Source organism: Sarcophilus harrisii, chromosome 2 (genome assembly GCF_902635505.1).
Source record: "Sarcophilus harrisii chromosome 2, mSarHar1.11, whole genome shotgun sequence".
NCBI classification, from domain to species: domain Eukaryota; kingdom Metazoa; phylum Chordata; class Mammalia; order Dasyuromorphia; family Dasyuridae; genus Sarcophilus; species Sarcophilus harrisii.
The window spans coordinates 249,397,480-249,423,908 of record NC_045427.1 but is presented as its reverse complement, the minus strand read 5'-3'; the positions used below and the strand labels follow the sequence as shown (position 1 = coordinate 249,423,908).

The following is a 26,429-nucleotide window of genomic DNA, read 5'->3' as shown; positions in this document are numbered from 1 at the left end:
AATTCAGGCATGTTAATAGCAAGGAGCCCCCTTTACTTTTCTTGTAAGACTACCAGGATTAGATTACTTTGCATTCACCCTGGGACCCTGTGGAAATATGATAAAAATTGGTGGAAGCTCCATGAGTAGGGAGTATAGCAGAGAAAATATCTGGATGATAGAGGGTGAGGCTGCTAGGGAGAACAGGCCTAGGAAGATCCTTAGGAGACACTTAATTTAGGGAGACTGCCTAAAAGTGGAGAATGAAAGATCAGGTTAGAAGCCTCTGCAGTCTGATTTTGCCTAAATCATAATTTTGCTCAAGACCAATATTTTTAAGAAGTACATAACCCTAGTTCGCTGTCCAGATAATGTTTTCCATATTTCTCTCCACCCTAAATAGTCCAGCCTAGACTTCTCTCAGGACACAAAGATCCGAGAAGTCTGTCCAACTCCTACTCAGGATTGATTGATTGTGTCATGTTTATGGTCCAGGTTTCAGCACAATGAGATCTTTGTGGGTTAGATAAGATGCACAATGACAATCTGGACTTCTCATTAAATTCCAGAGTCATTTAAAGTTTACGAATCTCGAAGATATGAGGTTTATGGTGTTCAACATGCCCAGAGTTAATGGACCAGTGATCTCAGAGTAGGAGGTTGGGGCATTGCTGGGCAGAGAAGCATGACAAGGCTGTCACCATGCCAGATCTGCAACCCAAACAGGGCTGACCCACCTTCTGATCCAGAGGCCAAAGGGGCTCTGAGAGTCCAACAAGCCTGGGTCTGGGATTCAGCCTCACTCTCAGTTTCTACTAATTCTCTAAGATGTATTTCCGGGCTGCAGACAAATGGCATTTAAACTGCAGAGGATCTGGGATGAGGCTAGACCCTCCACTTGTGTCAAACCTTTTGAACTCCCAGGAAACACCTGCCTCCTCTCCCCAACAATCAGTCACACAGCTTAAAGGGATTTGTTGACTGAATCCTAGTCTGCATGAGGAAAAAAGTAAAGGTAATGGAGAGGAGTGAGGAAGAGTTAAAGAAACTGTGTCTGAAAGAATCATTCTCTTTCACTCTCTCCCTCTCCCTCCCTCCCTTCTTCTTTTTTCTCCCTCCTTTCCTCTCCTCCTCCCCACTTCTGTACTCCTATGCTACCCAAACAGCTCCTTGAGTGTAGGGATGATAGAGGGTTATCACTGGACTGCTTTGATGTGAAAACCTCCGATATTTAGCTGTTCCACTAGAAAACATATTCAGGGCTGAGAGAAAAGGAGCAATGTGATAGGGTAGTTAGGCAGTGTGTGCAATCTCCCCTATTGTACCCAGAGAAGATATTTCCCCACAAACACTTGACTAGAAGATCCTATCAGTTGGAGCTGTTTCCCCCTCTCCCCTGAGGCAATTGGGATTAAGTGACTTGCCCAGGGTCACACAGCTAGGAAGTATTAAGTTTCTGAGGCTGAGTTTGAACTCGGGTTCTCCTGATTTCAGCCTTTGTGCTCTATCCACTGTGCCATCTAACTGCTGGTCTTCTTATTACAATCTTTTACTTCATAATGATGAGAAAGGTCGACATTTCCATCCAAATATATCCTGACTTTTGGATTCCCCTTGGGTTGTTCCTTCTCAAGTTGAAAAAGAACTTCCTAACAGAGTTGTCCAGAAATAGAATGGACCAGGTACTCGAGGTAAGATGAGACCATCATCATCAAAATAATCTAAGCAAAGTCTGGGTTAACCACTCTCATCAGAGACATAAGGAGGAATCCTGTTAGGATAGAAAATTGAACTGAGATCTCTAAGATTTCTTCCAGCTTGATCCTTCTATTTTTCTAAAGGTCAAAAATTTTAATTTTCCTTTATTACTCTCTGGGGTCAAAATGAACTTGATAAAGATGTGTTTAAGGATCTGTCTGGAGCCTAGTTGGAAATCTTTAAAAGTCTATTTATTCAATACAGAAGGAAAAATTCCAGGAAAAGTCACAAAGCAGGGTCATAGAAGAGGAACAAGAAGGACTCTCCTGATGGAGTCTCTCGGGAATGCTCAAATATCTCTGATTCCTTACTGATTCCATTTTCTCTGTTGGTGACCCAAGAAGTCTTCTCTAGGCTTTTCCCTGTAGTGTAGAAAGGTTGAAGAGTGTTATGGAATATATAAAGCTACCTCTTCCCCATTCCATTTACCCTTTATGCACTCTCTCTGCTTTTCATATCCTTGGTAGGGTATAGGGAAGAGTATGTACTAATGTGCCATATTGGAGTTGATAGAATTCTATGATTCATCCAAGGCTTCTGAGAAACTAAGAGATTTACCCAGCACTTAATAAACCTGATTCCTGCTAGAAATTGGAGCACAAATATAGAAATGAAAATCTTGACTCAGGACTTAAAGGCAAGGCAAGAAATTCTTGCTAAAACGATGAAAAACAGCTGGGAATGGAAGACTGAACAGACATGTGGATATGAATTTTCTCCAAGTAATTCCTCTTGCTAAAGAATAAAGTTCAGTTTTTTTGTCAAAATAGTATGTCATTGTCGTCCCTTAGTGAGGAGGTCATGTATCATAGTGGAAAGACTGCTAGAATGAGAGCCTGGGTTTGAAACCATTTCTCATTACCTATGTAAGCTTAAGTAAGTCCCTTATGTCCTCTGGGCATCAGTTTATTCACCTATAAAATAAAAGGGTTGGACTGGATCCCTTCCAGATCAAAATCTATTATTGTTAGAGATAGGGCTAAAATTCTCCAATTTCACTGGAAACTCCCATTTTGTAGGGAACTCCCAGGTGAGGAAATTCCCTCTACCCTTTAGGTCAGCATCTTCTCTGTAAGATGTGGGAAAGAGTTTATAGAGTGGGAAAATTGTTTAAAATACTAACTGGTTTACTTACAGCAAATAACTTGCCCAGGGTCACTTGCCCACACTTTGTTAACAGAAACAAAACTAAAAAAATCCTTATTAGAAACTACCCTTCTCAATGGCTCATCTAAATTAAAAGAAGGGAAAGAAAGGGAAGTATTCAGAACTAATAGGGGTAAAAATTTGGAACTCAAAATCTTATAAAAGTGAATGTTGAAATCTATCTTTGCATGTAATTGGGGAAAATAAAATGCTATTAAGTGGGGGGAAATAAAATAAAAACTTTAGAATTAAAGGCAGCATTAAAAAACAAGATTGTTATTGTTCAGTTATGTGTGACTGTTCATGACTCCATTTGGAGTTTTCGTGGCAAAGATACTTGAGTGGTTTGACATTTTCTTCCCTAGCTTATTTTACATATGAAAAAACTAACTCAAACCATACAAAGTGACTTGCCCAAGGTCACACAGCTAGTAAATATCTGAGGCCAGATTTGAACTCAGAAGAGGAGCTTTCTAACTCTGAGCTCAACACTCTGTCTACTGTTCTACTTAAATGTCCTCAAAAATACAAGATATCAATATTCTTTAAAGAAGAAGGAGGAAGAAGAAGAAAAGAAAAAGGAGAAAGAAATCCAGGAGGAGGAAGAGCAGAAGGAGGAAATGATGAAGGAGGTGGAGGAGGAGAAGGAGGAAAGGGAGGCAGAAGAAAAGAGGGAGGTGGAGGAGAGGGAGAGAGAGAGAAGAAGAAAGAGGAGGAAGAAGAAGTTATTATTTTCTGTCTCAAATGAAATATTCTTCAGAGAGGAACTACTTTGTCATTTGCATGCCACGGCATATCAAACTTAGCCTTTCTGTGTTAGACCATCAGGTGAGGTCAGTCAGGATCCGTAACAGGGAACACTGGGGTGTTAGAGATCCTTATACACTTGATTATCCACTTTTCTTTCTTTCTTTTCTTTTCTTTTCTTTTCTTTCTTTCTTTCTTTCTTTCTTTCTTTCTTTCTTTCTTTCTTTTCTTTTCTTTTCATTTCTTTCTTTCTTTCTTTCTTTCTTTCTTTCTTTTCTTTTCTTTTCATTTCTTTCTTTCTTTCTTTCTTTCTTTCTTTCTTTCTTTCTTTCTTTCTTTCTTTCTTTCTTTCTTTCTCTGAGACAATTGGGATTAAGTGACTTGCCCAGAGTCACACAGCTAGGAAGTGTTAAGTGTCTGAGAGCATATTTGAACTCAGGTCCTCCTGACTTCAGGGTTGGTGCTCTATCCACCGAATCATCAGTGGCCCCGATTCTCCACTTTTTAAAACAATGAAGTTTGAGGCTGTGTTTTGAAATCAGGATAAACAAACTCACCTCAATGTTTTCCTGGGAACAAGCGTCTGTAGAAATAAAAGTAAGTACACAATAGTCATAAGATAGATTTGAAAATCAACCTCCAAATTAGGTATTCGTTTATTTGCCACACACAACCATTCCCCCTGCTATAAGACAAGGTTATTAAAAAACAAACAAACCAAGTGCTTCTTCTAAGGCACACAAAGCAGATAAAACCTCCCAGGCACCCCAGGACCAAATTCAAGCTTCCTTTGGATCTAACCCAATGAATACTAGAAGAAAAAGCTTGTCTAGAGATGTTCTCCAAGCCAGCACCCAATTATCTGGATTGCCAGGTCAATGGCTGCTCCCAGAGAAAGTGGGACCAATATCAGCACTCAGAGTTTATGCCACTAAGGGAAACTTCCAAGAGGTGAGGGAAAGAAATGTTGTACCATAAGGAATGACAGGAAAGGACATGTAATGTTAAAGCTCTCTAAAGCAGCTATCCAAAATAAATAACTTTTCTGTCTTCCAATAGAGCTAAGAGCCACCTGCCTTTGTCATACAAAAGTGACCCAAAGCAGGTACTTAATAAATAGTTTATTATTTGACAAATCGATTGAACAAAATAACCTCAATAAGTATATCTCCAAAGTTGACAATTCTCAAAGTGTGGCCCACAAATTCAAGTTCCTTTCAGTTGGTCCCTGAGACCCTTCAGGGGATGTGTAAGGCCAAAATTAATTTCATAATAATACTAAGACATCAACTGCTTATTAAAATACTTTTCCTTTTCCCAACTATCTCTGTAAGGTCAGATTTTCTTCATAGATTTAAACCACATAATGGAAGAGAGTGAACATAGAAGCAGATGTGAGAATCTAACTGTCCTCAGTTAAGCCAACCATTAAAGAGATTTGCAGAAATATATTTTTAAAATACATCTCTTCTCACCAAATTTTTTTTATTTTTGAAAATATAGTTAGTTTCCATAGAAACTCAGTTTATATTAACATAATAGATTTATTGTTGTTTTAAATAAATTCATAAATATTTTAAAATTTTTATCTGATTTAATTTTTATATAGTAAATATCAATAGATATAAATCCAATAAATTAAAATCCTTTGGGGCCCTCAATAATTTCTGCAATTGTAAGTGTTCTGAGGACAAAAAGTTTGAGAATGTCTGCTAAAAAAAAAAAAAAAACTATGGAACCTAGTGAGGCAGTTTGGAAAATCTCTTTATTCTACAGCCCCTTGCTGAGATGTACCTAGCATAATAATGCCATCTACACACCTTAATCGTTTCACTAAATAGGAGCCTACCCATCTCCAATATATATATGTGCTAAGGAATGGGCAACTTTCTTTATCATCTCCAAGGAAATGGTGATGGAAACATCTTCCAAAGTTACCTGACTTGGAGAGCAGAGACATCATGTCATCCTCAAGTCCCACAATAGGATAGAAATCCTGGAATGCTCTCAGAGCCTTGCCACTCACACCCTGGGTCCTACCTGTGGGCAGAGAAAGGATGAATATAAAAGGATTAGAAAATCATAAAATTAAATTTATATAGATTTAGAGCCAGCAAGGACCTCCTAGACTAATGCTTTCATTTTACAGATGAGAAACTGAGGACCAGAGAAATAATATGGCTTGCCCCAAATCACACACACAAAAAAGTAGCAGAACTTGGATTTGAACAAAAGTCCTTTGACTTTATATCCAGCACTTTTTTCACTATTGCATACAAAGGGACCAGCATTACTAGAATAGGAAAAAGAGGCAGAAAGATTTCGTGATAGAAGTTGGATCCAGGGCTTTGAAAGTCCAAGCAAGGATTCCTTCAGGAATGGGTTACCTTCTCCTCCCTCTTTCCAAATTGAGATCAAATTTCTAGAAGCCCCCAACCTCAACACCTTTCCAAGCTGGGGAAAGACAATCATGGAAGATTCTCCCTACCCCATTTCCCCCAAAGGAGTACAATTTCCCTGTTTCTTCCCCCTATGTCCCAAGACTTGAGGCTCACATACTGAATAGCTGAACCATGGTGCTGAATACCCCATCCAGCTCCTTGTAGATGTACAGAATGCAGTAGGAATTGTAATCAGTCTCAGCCACACGCACATCCAGGAAGCCATTAGCTAGAAAGGAAGATCTGGTGAGATGCAGGATCAGTTTAGAAACCTAAAATTAAGGCACAGCTTGCCTACATCCAGGACTATTAGAAATGCCTTTATAATGATAGCAAGTAGCAAAGAACTAGAAACAAAGTACCCTTCAGTTGAAGAATATCTAAACAAGTTGTGGCACACAAATATAATGGAATATTACCATACTCTAAAAAACAATAAACCCGATGAACACAAAGAAATATAAAAAGATTTAAATGAACTGATACAAAACAAAGTAAGCAGGGCCAAGAAAACATACATACACACATGCATCTATAAAATGACAACAATGTAAATGGGAAGAACAATTGCAAAAAGGAATGCTGAAAAATTATAATGACTCAAGTTTGGGCCCAAAAAGTACATATAAGAAATTACTTTCCCTCATTCTTTGCAGAGATGGGGAATTATAACAACTAATAATAATAGTTAATATTAAGCAGAATTGAATTAGCTCAGGAGAAATGAGAGATGTGTGAAGTTAGAGAAGCTACCCCAAATATTCATAGGGACTATTTGTATCCAATCTGTGGCAGAGCATTCAAGCTCATATTGTTCTGATCAGTCACAGACACACTGTAATGCAATTCTAACATGGTGATGTCATTTCGGTCCTCTTCAAGAACAAAGAATAACAATTAACCAACTGATTCTGTACCAGGCACTGTGCTAAGAGCTTTACAATCATTATTTCATTTGATCTTCACAACAACTCTGAGTGGTAGGTGTTATTAATATCCCCATTTTGCAGATGGGAAAACTGAAGGCAGCAAAAATTAAATGACTTGCACCAAGCTCGCAAATGTCTGAGGCCAGATGGGAATTCAGATCTTCCTGACTCCAAGTCTCTTAAACTTGTCCACAAGTCAACTCTTGTTCTCAAGGATTGTAAAATTGGAGAATACCTGAGAGGTATCCTCTCTCATTTTGTAGATGAGGAAACTGATGTCCAAGGAGGTTTGAGTTGCTTACCCCAAGCCATACAGTTAATGTGCAAGAGTCAGGATTTGATACAGGTTTCTAACTTGTCCCCTTTGATTCCTCCTTCTTCCTTTCCCTCTATAGCCAATTATTTGCCAAATCCTAGGAACCCTACTTCCACTTTTTCTCTTACATCCATTTCTTCCAATTATCCAGTCATTAGTTCAGACTTTTATCTCTCGTGGATCAGACAATTATTACAGCCACCTAAAGAGTCTTCCTGCTTCCATTCTTCTATTTTTCCATTTTTTTAGCCCCTTTCTAATTTATCCTTCACACTATTACCCAAATAATCTCCTTAATGAAACATTCTAATCCTATTATTACTTTTCTGCTCAAAAAAACTGTCTTTTTTTGCCTTTCAAATAAAACATAAATTACTAATCCTGATATTCAGTCCTCCCCATCTCCCAGAATCCAATTCACCTTTCAAGGTTCATGTTTTCCTTTATTGTATTCCACGTCCTAGCCAAAGAAGAAAACTCTCCTTTCCCTATTTTTACCCTGCCCCTCTCCCATCTCTATGTTTTTTTTCATTCTCTCATCCATTGCTCTACCACCACAAACTTTGGACAAATTACTTAATCTTTGGGAGAACTCAATTTCCTCATGTACAAAATAAGGTAGTTTACATTGGATGACCCTTGAAATCCCTTCCAACTCTAAATCTATAAACTATGGACTATGCCTTGAATAGACTCCCTTTCCTCCCTGACCTTCCCAACCTGTTGAAATTCTTCCTTTCCTTCAAGACCTAATACATGTGCTTGATACTCCATGAAGTCTTTTCTGATCTCCTTACCCACCAGACCAAAGCAACCTTTCCCTCCTCAAATTTCTTCTTAACACAGTATTAGGAAGAACCTCTTCCCTACACTTGTTACAGTCTTCTTTGTAGCATAATTATATGCAAATATGTTATTCTAATTTCCGACCTCACCTGCTCAGTTTGAAATATACTTAAGGCAAGGACAAAGGCAATATAAATTATACTTATCTTTGTAACCCAAGTTTAGTGCCTTGTATATGGTAGGTGCTTAATAAATGCCTGTTGAATTAAATTGTTTTAAAAGCTAGGCTAGAATCATATTGTAGAGCGTCTAGAATGTCAGACTAAAGGAGTTCAATTTTTTATCAATAGAAATTAAGATTCATTAAAGATTTTTCAGCAACCAAATAATGTAGTCCCAATAATATTCTGTTTAACCATGTCACTTGCTACCTATATCGCCTTGGACAAGTCATTTAATTTTTTTAATCCTCAGTTTCCTTATCTGCAAAATAAGGATTTTGGACTAGATTATTTATCAGGCCCCTTTCATCTCTGTATCTATAATCCTATGCATTATGAACATTAAATTAGCAAGAAAATAAAGCTCAGATTGAGGTAAGGAAAGAATAGAGATGAGTAAGGAAAGATTAGAAGTGAGAATAACAGTTAGGAAATTACTGCAACCCACATGTACAAAAATGTTTGTGGCAGCCCTTTTTGTAGTGGCCAGAAACTGAAAACTGAATGGATGCCCATCAACTGAAGAATGACTGAATAAATTGTGGTATATGAATGTAATGGAATATTATTGTTCTGTAAGAAACAACTAACAGGATAATTTTAGAGAGGCCTGAAGGGACATACATGAACTAATGCTAAGTGAAATGAGCAGAACCAGGAGATCATTATATATGGCAACAACAAGATTATACGATGATTAATTCTGATGGACATGGCTCTCTCCACAATGAGATGATTCAAAGCAGTTCCAATTGTTTAGTGATGAAGAAAGCCATATACAGCCAGAGAGAGACCTGTGAGAACTGAGTGTGGACCACAACAAAGCATTTTCATGCTTTCTGTTGATGTTTGCTTGCATTTCATTTTCCTTCTCAGTTATTTTTTTTCTTTCTAGATCTGATTTTTCTTGTGCAGCAAGATAACTGTATAAATATGTATACATATATTGGATTTGACATATATCTTAACATATTTAACATGCATTGAACTAGCCATCTAGGGGAGGGTGGAGGGGGAAGGAGGGAAAAATTTGAAACAGAAAGTTTTGCAAGGGTCCATGTTAATCCATGCATATGTTTTGTAAATAAAAAGCTTTAATTAAAAAAAAGAAATTACTGCAAAAATCCAAACTAGAGTCAATAAGAACCAAAGGAAGGGAATTGACAGTAGGAATGGAAAAGAAAAAATATTGCAGAGATATAATTTGCAATCCTTGACAAAGGATAACCACGAATTGGTGGTATTAGTTCTGGGGAGGTTAGCTTTTGGGACCTCTGTTTCTCTGTTCCTCCCTACAGGACCTTCTATGAAACAGAATAAAGGAAAAATATCTGGATGGTGGGCAGAAGAAGGGGATTAGGATCCAGACCAGAGATAAGGTTGCAAGTATCATTGGTGTTTGCCTATTTTGCTGCAATGGAAAAAGAACATTCATCTTTTAATCAAATAGAAGAAAGTGGGGAAGGAAACAGCTGATACTCTTCAGACTCAATCTGACCTACCAGGCACTTTGAAGTGACCTTCAGAGCCTATCTTTATATACTCAGCATCCATTGTCTTACAGCCATCAGCCCTAGGGGATCAACAGAGATAGAAATTACACACTAGAAAAATCCTTAACAGCTCTCAGAAGGGGAGTTTTCTTCAGAGTCCCCTGAGAACATCCACCAACCAGGACAACTGTGTACAACTTTCCCATCATCTTATTACCACTGTATCTACATTGTTTCTCTATGCTAGGTCCAGTCACCTGAACCACCAAAGAATCTTCCAATGCAAATCACCCCCTACATCTCTGCAGAGGAGTACAATGTGCCCCTGTCTGTACCAGAAGGAAAGGAATCCTGAATGTCCCCACCCACCCCTTATTCTTTACTAAGCCAAAGTCTACAGCTAGTTCCATCAGAAAAATCACTTAGCTGCAATAGTCACATTCTACACATCTCTTTAAAGATTTTCTTCCTTCCTCTCAGATTCCCTTCCCAATCTTTGTACTGGGTCAGGTTTGATTCCCTGGTTTCATGTTCCACGTCTCTAAAGATCAGGCGTCTTTGTCTTCTAAGCTGGGTCATACTCAGCTCCATTGATTCCTCAACCCCTTCCTGTTCCTCCATGAGCCTATAGTCATAGTCTCACGATTCTTATTAAACCACTTACCCCGCTTCCTCACTGGAAAATTGGTTTCACTCCTGAAACCACTTTGAGCTTGAATAGGCTAATCAGCTTTGGTCTTAGCTTGCTCAGTTCTAAGTCTCCACAACACTTTCTGGACATCAACCTTGCTCCCAAGGCCTCCCTTCTGCTTCTCCTCTATGTGTTGTCTCTCCCAATAAGAACAAAGATTCTCAAAGACTATCTCACTTGCTTTTATTTATATCCCAGCTTTTAACACAGTGCCTAGCATATGATAATTGCTTAATATATGTTTTATCTATCTGTTCATTTATCTAGCCCAGGGCAAAGGAAAGTGTGAAGGGAGAGGGATAAGGATCCCCAAATGAGGAAATAAATCATGCTCACCCAGGGAAAGCCATATGAACAGTGAGGTTGCCTCCTTCCGTGGCATTTATTAATCTTGTTGACATTAATATACTTTCCTTCTTGCCGAGGAAGACCTTGCAATCTGACACCATGGAAACGACATACCACAAGCCTGAAAACTGAGGAGAACAGTTTATGGGCAAGACAGTCACAAGACATTCTGCTTGTCCATTCTATTCAGGATACCCAGATGGATAAAGAGATTAGAGAAATTGAATGATTTGCTTGAATAAATCACATAATAAATCAGAACTCTAGTCACAATAAGTCAAGAATTCCAGTGTATCTGTCTCCTATGTTTGAGCTTATAATGTTTCAGAAGGAAAGGAGAGATTGAATGGTAGCTTCCAAAAATAGCCTTGGGCTCCCTTGCTTCCTGTATAAGGCTTAGTTTGGGCATCCCTGTCCTAATAATGATTGAAAGCACAAGGGAAAATGGAAAGTAATGATGTTGGGAAAGAGACAGTTAGTGGCAATGAGCCCATGGAATAGTCTAACCATGAGTCTCCAGAATAGGGCAGAATAGGGCAATTCTTGCAGAGGCTGACAATAAAAATGGGCTCTGAAAGAGAGGGGCTACAATGAGAGGGCACTATGAGGGAGCTGACCCAAGGGCACATGTGACTGTAAGGTGAGACTTTAAGACATTGGTTACCACAGGGAGGAAGAACTGGCAACTTGGCATAAAGTTTTATTCATCCCATTCTAGTTACATCTTTACCTATAGGAAAGATTTTTAACAATCACCAACTAATTAGCAATTAGCTAACTAGTAAATAAATGATCTCATGAAAACTAAGCATTGCTGAGACTTGCCTAGAAACTAATTGACTCTCAGCTCCACCTGTCAAGAAAAACTTTAAAAGTTCAGTGCCATAGAGTAGGTGAATAGACAGCGAACAGTCTACAGGAAACATTGGATGGATAGGTAAAGAGATAGATCATAAAAATGCAACCATTAGTGGGCCATTAGAGAACCACTCATTGGATCAAATTTGAATTTGATAGGCCATATACCCTGCTCTATCACTACTCATTCGGGTGCAAAAATTACTAATTATACCTCATTATAACAATGATACTGACGATGATGACCCAGGTGACTAACTGAATTTGTGTCCTCTACTATTGTTTTGCTTGTCTGACTGAAACAGATAATGATAAATCACTAGGAGTTTCAGTAGATCCTTTGAAAAGAAGTGGTCAGAAAAATATCTGAGCTTAGGGAAAACTACAAGTAGGAAACAGTTTGCTGAGCATTTAATCTTCCAAAAAGACTGGACTCTCCATTGGTACTGAATACCTCTCCTACACCACCATCCCCAGCAAAAGAAACAAAAAAGCACAACCATTACCTGTTTGGCATCAAAGTCTGGCTGTACTAGGACATCTGTCTGTACCAGAGGCACACAAATCAATCCTAGGAGGAAACTTAGTAGGATGGACTTCATTTTCTTTGATTTCTGATCTATCCACTTCAGAAATCAATAATGTCTTGAAGGGATGGGTGGCTCCAGAACTTATACCCAGGAGTGACCACCACATATCCAGTTAGCCTGGTTTCCCTTCATTGAGCTGATTGTATAAGATCTGAGCTAATAACATCCTGCCTGTCTGGGGTATTAACTTTCTGAGTTTGATAGGCCTGACTCTGTCCATTGTACCATACAAGTGAATAAGTGTTTTAATCTTGCTTTTGATCGTTTTTTTTTTTAACCAATTTTAATGAGGGCTTTATACTGAGAATATACTTGCCCTTTCATTAAATGTGGAGAAGTAGGATCAAAGTTTGTCCTGGAAATCTATAGTTGGGGTCCCCTGAGTCTCACACCTGAGAATTTTTATCAAGCATTTTCATTCACATTTTGAAACTTACTGGGGGCCAATTTTCTAAAAATCCTTTAGGTTTTCTCTTGGAAGCTGTTGGTAATTCAATTGGCTTTGGGATTCCAGTGTATATTCCAGATGTTTGGCATTAACTAACATGTTTCATTATGTCCTCTATTTCCTGAAATATGGTCAATCCAGGATATGGAACTGACTATGACTCCATTGTAACTTTGTGAATTGAGCAGTTTCAAAAATAGTGTTTCCTAAGTTTAGGGAGACATTTGTTGATGATATAACCAAAGACATCTCCTAAAGCTCTATTGACCTTCAGAAACAGTTATTGATTTTAGAGGAATAAAATCATCTTTCTCTTATGATTCTCTACTAACCCAGAGCTATACCCAGCTGACTGTTTTCTCTCTTTCATGCATGTATTATTCAATTATTCAAACACAATCCCACAGAGCTCTTCATGCACTTTTCAACCCTGCCTTTCAAACACTGTCAATCTAGGCTTTTACTGGTATTGGGAACTCTCTGATCAGGAAATTCCATTTATCAATACATATCAGCATTTTTTTTCTGTGATTTATAGTCCTGAAGAAGACACCGGGAAATTAAATGATTTGACTAGATTCACACACCCAGAATGTATCAGAGGTACAATATGAACCCAGTTTTTCCTGGCTTCAAAACCTGCTTCTTCTTGTTCAACTCCATCTTTCAAACACTATCCATATTTGCCCTTTATATAGTCCCAAGGACAGTCACTAATGCATATTTGCAACTCCTATCTAAGTTAACCACCCCCTCAGTAAAGGTGCCAAGGGGGAAAGAGAAGGTAATTCATTCTCCTGGCTTAAATACAATTCATTTCCTGGGATGTTGCATGGGATTACACAGCTTACTTATCACTGGTTATATAAGTGTATGTAACCTCCATACACTTCCCTGACTCCAGGAAAGTGTACAGTTGACCAATTGTGATAAGGGCCAAGCAAATGCCCAGAGAAGCAGGTGCGAAAAGGATCCAGAACAGCCAAGAACTGAACCTTGAAGCTAAGAAGCCTAGGGTTGCCACCTGCCCTTAGTGAGATCATGTCCAAAAAAAACTCCTGAGCAAGGCTGAAGGCTATGTACAAAACTCAGTTTAGGAGGGAGTATATTTGGCTCCTCAGGCTCCAGAGAAAAGGTTTCTCCAACCTACAAGCGATTAAAAAGGAGCAGGACTTTAGGAAAGGTCTATCACCAAGGTTGTATTTCCCTTCACCTGCCTCAGGGACAGAGAGATAAGTTTGGAAGTGATACCATCTTAGGGATGGCCACAAGGTGGTAGCATGAACACCAACTAAGTTTGGAATCAATGAAAATTGTACTTGGTGCTTCCAAACCAAGTAAACTCTTATTTTTTTTTAAAAAAGATTTTTATTTTCAAAACATATGCATATATAGTTTTCAGCATTCATCCTTGCAGAACTTTGTGTTCCAATTTTTTTTTTCCTTCCTTTCCCTGACTCCATCCCCTAGATAGCATCAAGGAAACTATTAAGGTTGGGTTTTTATACTCTTATTTCTTCTGGAGCACCCAAGAACAAGGATTATGGCTTATAATGCAGAACACCTGAGGTTTCTTTAAGTTTACAACATTTGTTTGGAGATTATTCAGGCCAACAAACAATGCAATTGGAACAGATGGTTTCTTATATCCCCACCAAGTTCTCAATCATCAGAGTCCAGACTGTGTCCACCTTAAAGCATTTCTGGGACTGAAAGGCTTTTTTTTCCTCTGTAGCCTGAGAAGAAAGAGGTAGAAAACCTAAAAAGAGTAGACTGGAGCAAGACATTTTGTTCAGTCATTTCCACCTCTTCATGATCCCATTTGGGGTTTTCATGGCCAAGATGCTATAGTGATTTGTCCTTTTCTTTTCCAGCTCATTTTACAGATGAGAAATGGAGGCAAACAGAGTTGAGTGACTGGGTGAGATTCATACAGCCAGTAAGTGTCTGAGGCAAGATTTGAGCTCATGAAGTGATCCTTCTTTACTCCGTGCCCAGCATTCAGATTATCCATTCCACCATCTAACTTGACCAGAGTAAGACATACCCTCTTCTATGGAGAAAAGCAGTCAAACTAGAAAGTCTATGAGATACCTCCTTGTTTCAGGATCTAGAATCCTATGATTAGGTCAGAGAAGGATCCAAGCTCCAGAAGGGGACAGAAAAGAACTAGAAAATGGGAAGAGGGGCAGATGACCACATGCAGAAAGACCTGTTTGTAGAGGCTATCCCACAGATACTTCTATTCCTCCAGCCCCTTGACTGAAATTTGTCATCATTCTGAAAATTCTAAACAACAAAGGAGCAGAAGTGATGACTGACCAAGAAAGCAGGGAGGGAAGCAACTCTTCCATTGCCTGCGATATTATTTTTCTAGCTTCAGAATGGGCAGAAGGATGAAAAAATTGGGGATCCCAATATTAAACTAGGTATTGAATCTGAAAGTGAAGTGCCCAACTCTAGATGGATGGATGGATGGAAGAGAAGGAAGAAGAGGAGAAAAGGGAGGAGGAGGAGGAGAAAAAGGAAGAGCAGGAAGAGGAGGAAGAGGGGAAGTTAGTGGTCTGAGGGGAAAGAATGGAGAGTGACTGATTATTCCAGGAGAACCTTAGGTCACTTCTGCCACTTAGATCAGTGGTAGAAGTCCAGGATATTGACCTGTCTAGGAAGAAATGGAGAAAGAAGAGAAATATTCCCAGCTGTAGGTCTATGGTTTGATCCCCAAATATCTGCAGGTCTCATCCTGTCAACTCATACTATTCCAGAAAGCCAGTTGTGAAATTTTCAGTGTGAGCATTTAAATGTTAAGAAACGGCAAATACTACTGATGAGGTCAGAGGGGCAATTCCTAGTTCAAAATACACATGTGACAAATTCACAAGGCCTTTCTCTTTGCCAGAAGGTACATTTATTTAGGAGTAAAGGTTACAGACAAAACAAAGATGTAAAAGCATTATCAGGAGTTGTAAATATGAAACCAATTTGGGAGAGCAATAGAGTTACCAAGGAAAGAGGCTTGGAAGAAGCTATTAAAGAAATGAAGTATGAGTATGCTATTGATTGGAAATTTAAATTTATAGAGAAGTTTATCAAATTAATCAGAATTAACCATAATAAAGAGAAAGATGCCATTAAAAGGAAGATAATAAGAGGGAGAAAGTGAGCACCTCATAGTGGGCTGAGTCCTAGAAAAGACTTAGCAAAGATCTTCATCATAAGCATATTTTCTATAGGGGAAATATAACTTTGGGGGTTTCTCAGGAGAGAAGAGGAAGTACCAGGGAAGAGTGTGATAGGGAGGAAGGAATCAAGGAGGAACCAAGTGGAATCCACCTGACTGACCAGGTTCCAGACCTGTCTAAAGATATGCTAATCAAGATCTCAAAGGTTGTTTAAAGATGTTCAGAGGTTGGAGGGATAAACAATGGAGGCTGATAAAAAGTTCCATCCTTACATCACTTTATATAAACAGGATGGGACTTGGTTATGCCTGATAACAGCCAGATGGGCTTCTTCCCAACATCAGAAGAGAATACGTTCATTTCAAAGACTACTTCACTACAAATCGGGCATTAATTTGTTTTGCTGATTGCCTAGATTTAAGAAAGTAGTGGAGAAAATGTTAATAATACAAATTAAACTAAAAGTGTGTCTAGAGTATACTTTTTCCCCCCTCTGGAGGAGGGGGGCATTTACTAACACATTGCTGATATGATTCTTCCCATGTGCAAGATGAGAGGCACTGTGAAGTAATGGATAACCAAAATCCCTGGATTCAAATCCTTCCCCTGATATGTATTGACTAACATATGTCCAAATCCCTTAATTTCTCAGTGCTCTCAGGCAACTCCCAAAGACAAGAATTCTGAACTCTGTCCTCAGAAAATCTACGAACATGGATGGGGTAAAGATGCATCTTTATTTTCCTTAACCTCTAGCTGTTTAATTCAATTATTTAAAAACATTATTCTCAAAAGGAGTCCATAGGCTTTACCAAATTGCCAAAGGAGACTATGACATACAAAAAAGTAAAAAGTCCCAGTTTTTTAAGACTATAGGTTACAGATCATTTACTGATAAGCTTTAATTGAGGGAGTCTCCATTATCATATTCCCTTCAAGAGTGAAATCATAAGTCTGACCAAAAAACAACGTGCAAAACCCTATTCCTGGCCCTTGGCATACAAAGACAAAAAAGAAATTAATCCTTGCTTTCAAGGATCTTACATTATACTTGAGAAATAAGTCATGTACACCAATAAGCAAACAAATGAATGAGTAAATAAGTAGATAAATAGATAAATGAATTAATAAATATACAAATATAAGTGAAGCAAGGAATAGATAGATTAGATCAATACATCAGTAGACAAATAAATAGATGAATAAATAAATGCAAACTCTATAAGTTACTGCTCATTTTTGCATATGGACATTTGATTTGCCAAAGGGGAACAAAAATAGGACATTCTTATGAGAAGCATCCTGAGAGAGTTCAAAAAATCTTAGAAAAAACTTCCCTCGGATCAATGTACTAAAACAACCTATTTGAAAGCAGCTTCTGAGGGACTCTTGGCTGAAGAATACACATTTCTTCCCATCCCTATCTGTGTCCCTGTCTCTGCATGGCCTTGACTCTGCTCAGGTTCTGCCCAGGCACTATGGTGCCTGGTCTGAATTTTTCCAAACTGGGAATACTAGATAGTCTAACATTTTTCAATCAAGCAACACTGGTATCTGAGCCCATATCACTTATTTATATAATAAATAAGCATTTATTAAGTATCTCTTATGGAAGTTTACCTGCTGCTGCAGTACCTACAAAATCTCTGTCTGTCTCTCTCTCTCTGTTTCTCTGTCTCTGTCTCTCTCTCTATCTCTCTGTCTCTCTCTTTCTTTCTCTGTCTCTTTTTCTCTCTCTTTCTGTCTCTTTTTCTCTGTCTCTCTCCTTCTCTTTCTGTCTCTCGGTCTTTCTGTCTCTCTTTTTTCTCTCTCTGTCTCTTTCTCTGTCTCTGTCTCTCTGTCTCTTTCTCTCTCTTTCTTTTTCTCTGTCTCTGTCTCTTTTTCTTTCTCTCTGTCTCTCTCTCTCTTTTTCTCTGTCTCTCTGTCTGTCTCTCTTCTTCTCTGTCTCTCTTTTTCTCTGTCTCTTTCTCTCTGTCTGTCTCTCTCTCCCTCTCCCCCTCCTTCTCTCACTCTCTTTCTTTCTTTCTTCTTTCCTCCTTTCCCCATGCTAGAACAAAGGATCTTTTACCTGTCCCATGCATAGCTAACTGCCATATCCTGATTTTCCCCCTCTCAAGGGCCTCACTAAAACAAAAGGACCATTTCTCTGTATATCTGATTTGAAACAAATCCAATCACAGGGACTCTTCCCATGTATACCTTACCTCCTCTAAGATTATCCAATTTTCCGGCTCTGCCCAATTTTTTTCCCCTTCTTCTCCCTTCTCTATATAAACCCTCATTTTGCTCTGGTGGAGCCTACCCATCAAGGGTATGAATCTTATTAAATGTCATTACTTGATTTGGAGATAGCCTGAGTCTTAATTCTTTACAAAAAACATGGACACACCTGGCACCCTCAACCTTTTGGTATACCCCAATACTTACTAACACCATGCTAAGCACTAGACTAAAGCCAACTGGAGTCACACATTGCTGACCTGTTTGAGAACAGGCACTGTTCTCAAAGAACTTGGGCTGTAATTTGATACTAACAACTAGAGATTTATTTCCACCCTGCCAACCCATGACTCCCCACTCCTAAAGATGTATAGAACTGCCTGGGAGCATGGTATTGATTAGAGAAAAATGAGAACAACTCCATCCTAAATTTTCAAGGTGAATGGAAGGAGCCATTGGAGCCAATGTCAAAATGGTGATTGCCACAAAAAATAAAATGTCTATTAACAAGCATAGATCCAAGCATTTAACAGTAAATAATTTTTGCACATGCATCTCCAACATTTGTTTATTTATAAATTTTTTATTTCTATTGTTGTGACCAGGATATTAGAGCCAGAGACTTAAGTTAACCCACAAGCACGAGCTTGGGGACTAAGAAGCAATCCAACCAACCTAAAGCAGTTGAGGTCACTTTGTCTCAAGGTGAGTTGCGGCTTTGGCCTTTTGGTCACATAAAAACAGTTTTAAGAATGTCTTCGAGAGCTCCTAAGACCTCAAAGAACTTCCTTGCTAGCTACATTTAATCTTTTTCCTGACAACTTTCTATTTTTGCTTTCTGGGCTATTCTTTGTTTTGTTGGGTCTTTTTACTCCTTTGGGGATTGTTTTTGCTGAGGGAGAAAAGTAATTAGATATGTTTTTATTAGAGGAATTATTTATCTGAACTTTCAGGTTCTGAGTGAGCCATAGTACCAAATATGCAACCACAACAGAATTATTACTATTAATATGCTTATAACAACTGTAAAACTTACCATATCATTAATAATAAATGTGGACAAAATTGTATAGCATAGAGAGCACTGACCTAAGGGGTCAGGAAGATCTGGGTGTGAAGTCACCCGCTTTGAGACCCACTAGCTATGTGATCCCAGATAAGTCAATAAACCTCTCAGTGATGAGTCCAATAGTGTCCAACTCAAATAGAAACTTATCTCTATTATTGAGACTGTATTAACTTAAAAAAAATTACAAATTAACATTGAAGGATAGCAAGATAGAGCCATAGTGTACAGAGCACTGAGCATAGAGACAGGAAGACTCTTCTTCTTGAGTTTAAATCTGACCTCAGACACTTAATAAGCTGTGTTTCCCTGGACAAGTCATTTAATCCTGTTTGCCTCAGTTCCTCATCTGTAAAATCAACTGGGAAAGGAAATAACAAACCACCCCAATATCTTTGACAAGAAAATCCAAAATGGAGTCAGGAAGAGTTGGACATGATTGAAATAACTAAAAACAATATCAAAATGTTGAAATGAATTTTATTTATTTTGTTAAACAATCCCCAATTACATTTTAATCTGGTTTCTACTTCCAGTTTTAGGACACCTCCCTTTAAGGGACCCTCTAAGGTTTTATGTTGCAAAGAAGATGCTGATAATCATTTATGGAGGAAATTTCTTCACCTACAACTTCCCCATACCAATATTAAAAATAGCTAACATTGTTGTGGCCAGAAACTGGAAACTGAGTGAATGCCCATCAATTGGAGAATGGCTGAATAAATTGTGGCATATGAATATTATGGAATATTATGATCCAAGACAAGGAAAATGCTATCCATAACCAGATAAAGAACTTATGGATTCTGAATTCAAATTGAAGCATATTTTTTCACTTCATTTATTCTTTCGCATTTTTCCCCTTTTGATCTGTTTCTTCTTACACAGCTATGACTAATGTGGAAATATGTTTTACATGATAGCACATGTATAAACTATATCAAACTGCCTACCTTCTTTGGAAGAGAGAAAGGGAGGGAGAAAGGGAAGAAGAAAAACTTAGAACTCAAAATCTTGTAAAAATGAATGAAAAAATCATGTACTCTGGGAGAAAAATAAAATTCTTTGTAAAATTATTTGATTCTCACAAATAACCCTGAGAGGTAGATATTATTATTGTTTACTTTCCAAATGAAAGAACCTATGTAAACAAAGGTTAAATGACTTGTTCAGAGTCACACATTTAGTAAGTGTGTAGGGCTGGATTTAACTCACATCTTGCTGACTCATACAGCACAGTGGATACACTGTTAGCTAGTTGTCTAATGAACTCACATCCTTAAAAAACCTACATAAACACTAGAAATTTTAAGATGAAATAAAAATTAAGTAATAATTATCCTAGAGTAGAGAGCCACTCTCCAGTGGCTTTATGGAGTAGGATAGTATCATGGTAAGATCCCAGCATTAAGAAAAATCTCTTTGGTTGCTTTGTGGAGGCTGGATTAGACAGGGGAGAAACTTAAACTAAAGAGACCAATTAGACTATGAGAATAATCCAGGTGAGAGGTAATAAACTCCCAAAGCCCCCAAACTAGGGTAATGGTTATGTGAATAGAGAACAGGCTGATATGAGAGAAATCAGGGAGGGGAAAATGGCAAGATTTAGCAACTGGCTGAATGTGTGGTGTCAGGGAAAGTGAAAAAGCAGCTTAGTGAGGTGGAAAATACACTGGATTTGGAATCAGGAAGATCTAGGGATTCAAGTCCCATCTCAGACATTTACTAGGGAATGAGACCCTTTATTCACTTAGTTTCCTTGTGCCTCAATCTCCTCATCTGTAAAAATGAGGGGAATTAGACTCAATGGCCTCCAACTTTCCTTCAGATATAAATTTATGATCCCAAGAATCAGAGAAAATGCAAAGAATGAGAATTTGGATAACTAGAAAGATACTGATAAAGTTCAATTCAGGGAATGGTTTGCAAGAAAAGATAATGAGTTTTGCTTTTGGTGTGTTGAGTTTGAGCTGCCTAAGAAACATCCAGTTCAATATGTGCAATGGGTAGTATGTGATATGAGACCAAAATTCTGAAGAGAAATTAGGACTTGGATATAGAGAGCTGTAAATCATTGCATGTTAGTTAAAACCCATGATAATTAAACTCATGGAACTGATTACATCATCAAGATAGCGTGCACAAGTTAGAGGGCATGTACTGTAAGTGATCCAGAAAGGAATCAAGAAGGCAAAGTCAGATAGGAGAAAGTAAAGCCATGAACAGAACAAATATATAGGAAGGGAGGATGGAGAACAGTGTCAAATACTATAAAGGAGTCAAGAAATTAAGACTTGGCAATTAAGAGATCAATTCCAATGCAGAAAAGAAAAGTTTTGGTTTAATGATGAGACAAGGAGAAAAAAAGGTTGGGAATTTGGCACACAGGAAGAATGTTATTTTGCTGTACAGAAAAAATAGGAAGTTCCGAAGAGGAATGGACAAGATGTGAAAATAATGAGTGAGGGGGTAGAAATTTTCCTGTGCAACTGAGTAGGACTATCTAAATGTAGTTAACTTATAACTGTCTTAGGGATGAAAGCCCACTGTATAATGACTGAAATTTCAATCTCTGAAAGTCAGGCATATACCAACACTGAAAATTTAACAATCAGTCCAAGATCTGGCTTTAGCACTCCACTCTGGCAGGGTCCCAGCTTTGGAGACTACTGTTGTAAGAGACCTGGAGCAGAGCACCAGTCATAGCAGACCAGCCCTGGGGTAAGTAAGCAGATTTGAGAACATGTATATTAGTCCTTTAGATAATCTGGTTCAGTGATTCTCAAAATGTGGTCCAGACCATCCTAGCACCTTCTCAGAAGGCCTACAAATTAAAATGAGTTTTTATTTCTAATATGGTAAATATTTATAAATGCAGTTCAAATAATTTGAATTGAATTGAACTTTGGAGAGATCCTCAATAATTTTTAATAGTATAAAGATACTGAGAACAAATGTTTAAGAACCATTGATCTAGAAGACCTCACCTTTGTGGACCAACCATTTTGGGAACAGACACATTACTTTAGCATTCATTTTAATGATGTCACCTACCACTAACCCCTCAATCTATAATTAGGGTTACATCAAAATTGATCTCATTCACAGGGATTCTGAGCCCCCCAACTCCACAATAAGTTTCCACTGTGCAGAAATAAAAGACCCAATTCTTCTGAAGTTAAACTACTGGGTTGAGTATTTGGAGGAAAAAGGAAAGAGAAGATTCTAATTCTAAACCCACATCATCATTGGCACAATCCTAGATATGGCCGCCAGGTGACAGCACTAACATGTCAGATAAAGAACAGGAACTTCAAACCTTGAATAAATGGCCCCATGAGAAAAAGAAGGTGGGAAAAGGCTGAATTGTAAGGGATGAGAGCTGTCCCCTCAGGTTGTACCAGATGCTTGGTCTCAGCCAACCTTCCAGTAAAAAGTTGAGACAACACAATCTCAGAGAGCATTGAATAGGAAATGGAGGAAGGGAAACTACAACTAGGCAGAAGGAACAGAGGAAAGAACAGAGGGAGAAACAGCACATCAGTGCAGAAAAGAATCCAAACACAAGTGGTAACTTCAGAGTTGAACTGATTTGTTTCTGGCTGAGCTGTGTGTGGAGACCATAAGAGACTACTAGAGTTTATTGAGCAAAGAGATATGATCATTAGGAAAATCACTTTGAGGGTTATGTAGAAGACGAATGAGAGATGGGAGAGGCTTGAAGCCAATAAGGATGCCTAAAAATATAAATAAGATTATGAAAATTAACATGGTTTGGTAAAATTGCCTTTGTAAAATACTATGCTAATAATGCCCAATATTTGTGAATATTACCAACGTTGAATTCTGTTAATGTAAAACCAGGAAATCCTTGACTTTCCATCTAGAGAGACACCCCCTTTATTTCCTATTTCTAAGTTACTGACTATGAAAGTACATGCATAGTGCACATACACATACACACACATACACCCTTAGAATATTGAATAAGTACGGGGTATATTTACTAAGAACATGGTCATATGTCCCAGGTAGACTCAGAACTTCTTTGAGAGAGTAGGCAGGTCACCCCAGTAATTAGAAGTAATTCCTAGTAATTACGAACACTGAATTATTGCTGAAGAACATGACTATATCTTCCTGGATTCACCTCATTCTGGGATTTTCTATTCCCCTTGTACTTCTTTTGTTCTCTGACTTACTTTTGAGCCCTCCTTATTCCAGATTGTTTGGGCCAGGTTGTTCTTTTCCTTTGAGTACATTTCATGGTTCCCTAGGGCAATTATGAGACATCTCTATTTCTGTGTACTAACTCTCTTCTGTGTCTCTCTGTGCTCACTAACTCCCTCATTACCATCACTCCTCCCGTGGTCTTCCATTCCTTCTCTTTCAACCCTATGCCCTCACAGAATCAAAGATCTTAGAATCTAAAAACTTGGAACAGACCTCAGGGGTCACTTGGTGCAAAGTTTCTTAAAATGTGGATCATGATCTCATATGGGGTCTCAATTAAATGTGGGAAATCATAAAATGATTATCAGTAAATGTTTGATTTCTATATCTATTTTATAGATTTACATGCCCATGGCCATGTAAAAATTTCTCAGATGAAAAGGGGTTACAAATGGAAAAAGTTTAAGCCCTGAAAATTCTACTCCAACCTCTTAACCTATGCAGCATGTCACTCAAAATCATCCACAGATACAGTGAGCTTCTGCTAAAATACTTCCACTGATAAGAGAGACCACCAACCACTTCATTTTCACCACCTAGGCAGCTGGTAGGTAGAGTGCTGGTCTTGAGTTCCTGTGTTTAAATCCTGCCTCAGATTCTCTAGTAACTCCTTATCACCTAAAGATTCAAATATAAAATCCTCTGAGCTCTTCATAAGTTTCCTATTTTTCCCATTTTTCCAATCTTTATACCTTGTATTCCCTTATCTGCCTTTTAATTTAATAACACTGGTATCTTCTCTGTTCTTCCAAGATACTTCATCTCTTAGATCGCAGCATCTTTGCTGTCACCCATGTTTGGAATGTTCTCCCACATCATTTCTGCTTCCTTCAAGTCCCAACTAAAACCTCATCTTCTACAGGCAGCCTTTCCTATAATCCCTCTTAATTCTCTTGCCTTCCCTCTGTTGACGATTTTCCATATATTTTGTATATAGCTTGTTTACATTATCTCTTCCATTAGACTGTGAGCTCCTTGAAATTTTTTTGTCTTAACTCTGAGGTATCACTACATACATAACTCAGGTTGGTTAAAATGACAGGAAAAGATAATGACAAATGTTGGAGGGCATGCAGGAAAACTGGGACACTGATACATTGTTGGTGGAGTGGTGAACTAATCTAACCATTCTGGAGAGCAATTTGGAACTATGCCCAAAGAACTATCAAACTGTACATACCCTTTGATCCACCCAGTGTTACTATTGGACTTGTATCCTAAAGAGATCATAAAGGAGGGAAAGGGACCTACCTGTGCAAAAATGTTTGTGGCAGCCCTTTTTGTAGTGGCAAGAAAATGGAAACTGAGTGAATGCCCATCAATTGGAGAATGGCTGAAAAAGTTATAGTATGTGAGTGTAATGGAATATTATTGTTCTATAAGAAATGATCATCAGCAGGATGATTCCAGAGAGGTCTGAAGAGACTTACATGAACTGATGCTAAGTGAAGTGAGTAGAACCAGAAGACCATTGTACACAGCAACAATATTGTGATGATCAATTCTGAAGGACTTGGCTTTTTTCAACAATGAGATGGTTCAAAGCAATTCCGACAGACTTGTGATGAAGAGAGCCATCTGTGTCCTGAAAGATGTCTGTCAGGACTTTTGGGACTGAATGTGGATCACAACATAATTTTTTTCACCTTTTTTTGTTTTTGTTGTTTTTTCCTTTTTTTTGTTATTTTTCTTATTTTTCCCCTTTTCAATCTAATTTTTCTTGTGCAGCATGATAAATGTGGAAATATGTATAGAAGAATTATATATGTTTAACATATATTGTTATACTTGCTGTTTAGGAGAGGGGATGGGAAGGAAGGAGAAAAAATTTGAAAACAATGTTTTGCAAGGGTGAATGTGGAAAACTATCTTTGCATGTATTTTGAAAGTAAAAAGCTATTTAAAAAAGAAAAAAAGAAATTCTTTTGTCTTGGGATAGCTAGGTGATGCAATAAGACAAAGCACTTTACCTAAATTAGATTTATTTTCCTGAGTCCAAATCCAGCCTTAGATATTAGCTATGTGACCTTGGACAAGTCACTTAACCTGAATTATCTCCAAAAGAAAAAGAAAGAAATCTTTCTGTCTTTGTATCCCTAGTGCTTAGTACAATGTGTGGTACATAGTAGGAGTTTAATAAATGTTTGTTGACTGACTACTAAGTTGTGTAACTTTTGAGTAATTCACTTAACTTCTTTCTATGTGCTTCACCTTCCAAAAGTATAAAATGGAATTAACATCCCATACTTAAAATGCACTCAATATCCCACATCTCACAAGATTAGATAAAACAAGATAACTTACTGTAAAGAACTTTGCAAACCTTAAAACAACATATAAATGGGGGCAGGTAGCTGGTGCAGTATGTAGAGCACCAGCCCTGAAGTCAAAAAGACCTGAGTTCAAATCTGGTCTTAGACACTTAACACTTCCTAGCTGTGTGACCCTAGGCAAGTCACTTAACCCTAATTGCCTGAGGGGGGAAAATCTATATAAATGTTAGCCATTATTATTATTTTGAAGCAGTCATTTTTCATTGCTTGAAAATTCTCTCTATTAGAAAATTCTTCCTTATTTCAAGCCCAAAGCTATCTCCCTGTAACTTCAGCCAATTGCTCTTCTGCTGCCTACAGACAGCTCCAGAAAATGCCACTTCAATCTTGAAGTTACAGTGTGTCATCAGACCCTTTGGGTGCATTGGAATTGGTGGGAGAAGATGAAAAGGCAGTGAGGTTCTCTCCAGATTCTGTTAAGGAAAAGAAGGGATGAAGGGAGAGCCATGAGCCATTCAGCTAAGACTGAGCAAGCTACACTGGCTCGTTAAGGAGTCTCTTTGTTCTCTCGGCCTGAGCCCCTTGAGAATATAAAAAGGCGCAATGAAACTCAGGGAAAGAAGCCAAATTGCCTTTTCCTTTTTAGAAAAAAAATTAGCTTTCTTTCTGTGATAAAAATATTTTTCTTATATTTCAGTTAAAAG

At 38.1% G+C, this 26,429-nt stretch overlaps 1 protein-coding gene across 1 annotated transcript; it reads right to left on the bottom strand.

Moving 5' to 3' along the window:
• Positions 1–1,326: 1,326 nt before the first annotated feature.
• Positions 1,327–14,084, bottom strand: LOC100914253 (lipocalin-15). The gene is made up of 6 exons (XM_031951997.1): positions 10,844–14,084; positions 9,826–9,896; positions 6,190–6,300; positions 5,569–5,670; positions 4,188–4,213; positions 1,327–2,099 (listed from the first exon to the last, which is right to left on the bottom strand). Exons 1-6 carry the CDS (start codon positions 10,954–10,956, stop codon positions 2,088–2,090), a joined length of 435 nt encoding a protein of 144 aa, XP_031807857.1. The 5' UTR covers positions 10,957–14,084; the 3' UTR covers positions 1,327–2,087.
• Positions 14,085–26,429: the final 12,345 nt, after the last annotated feature.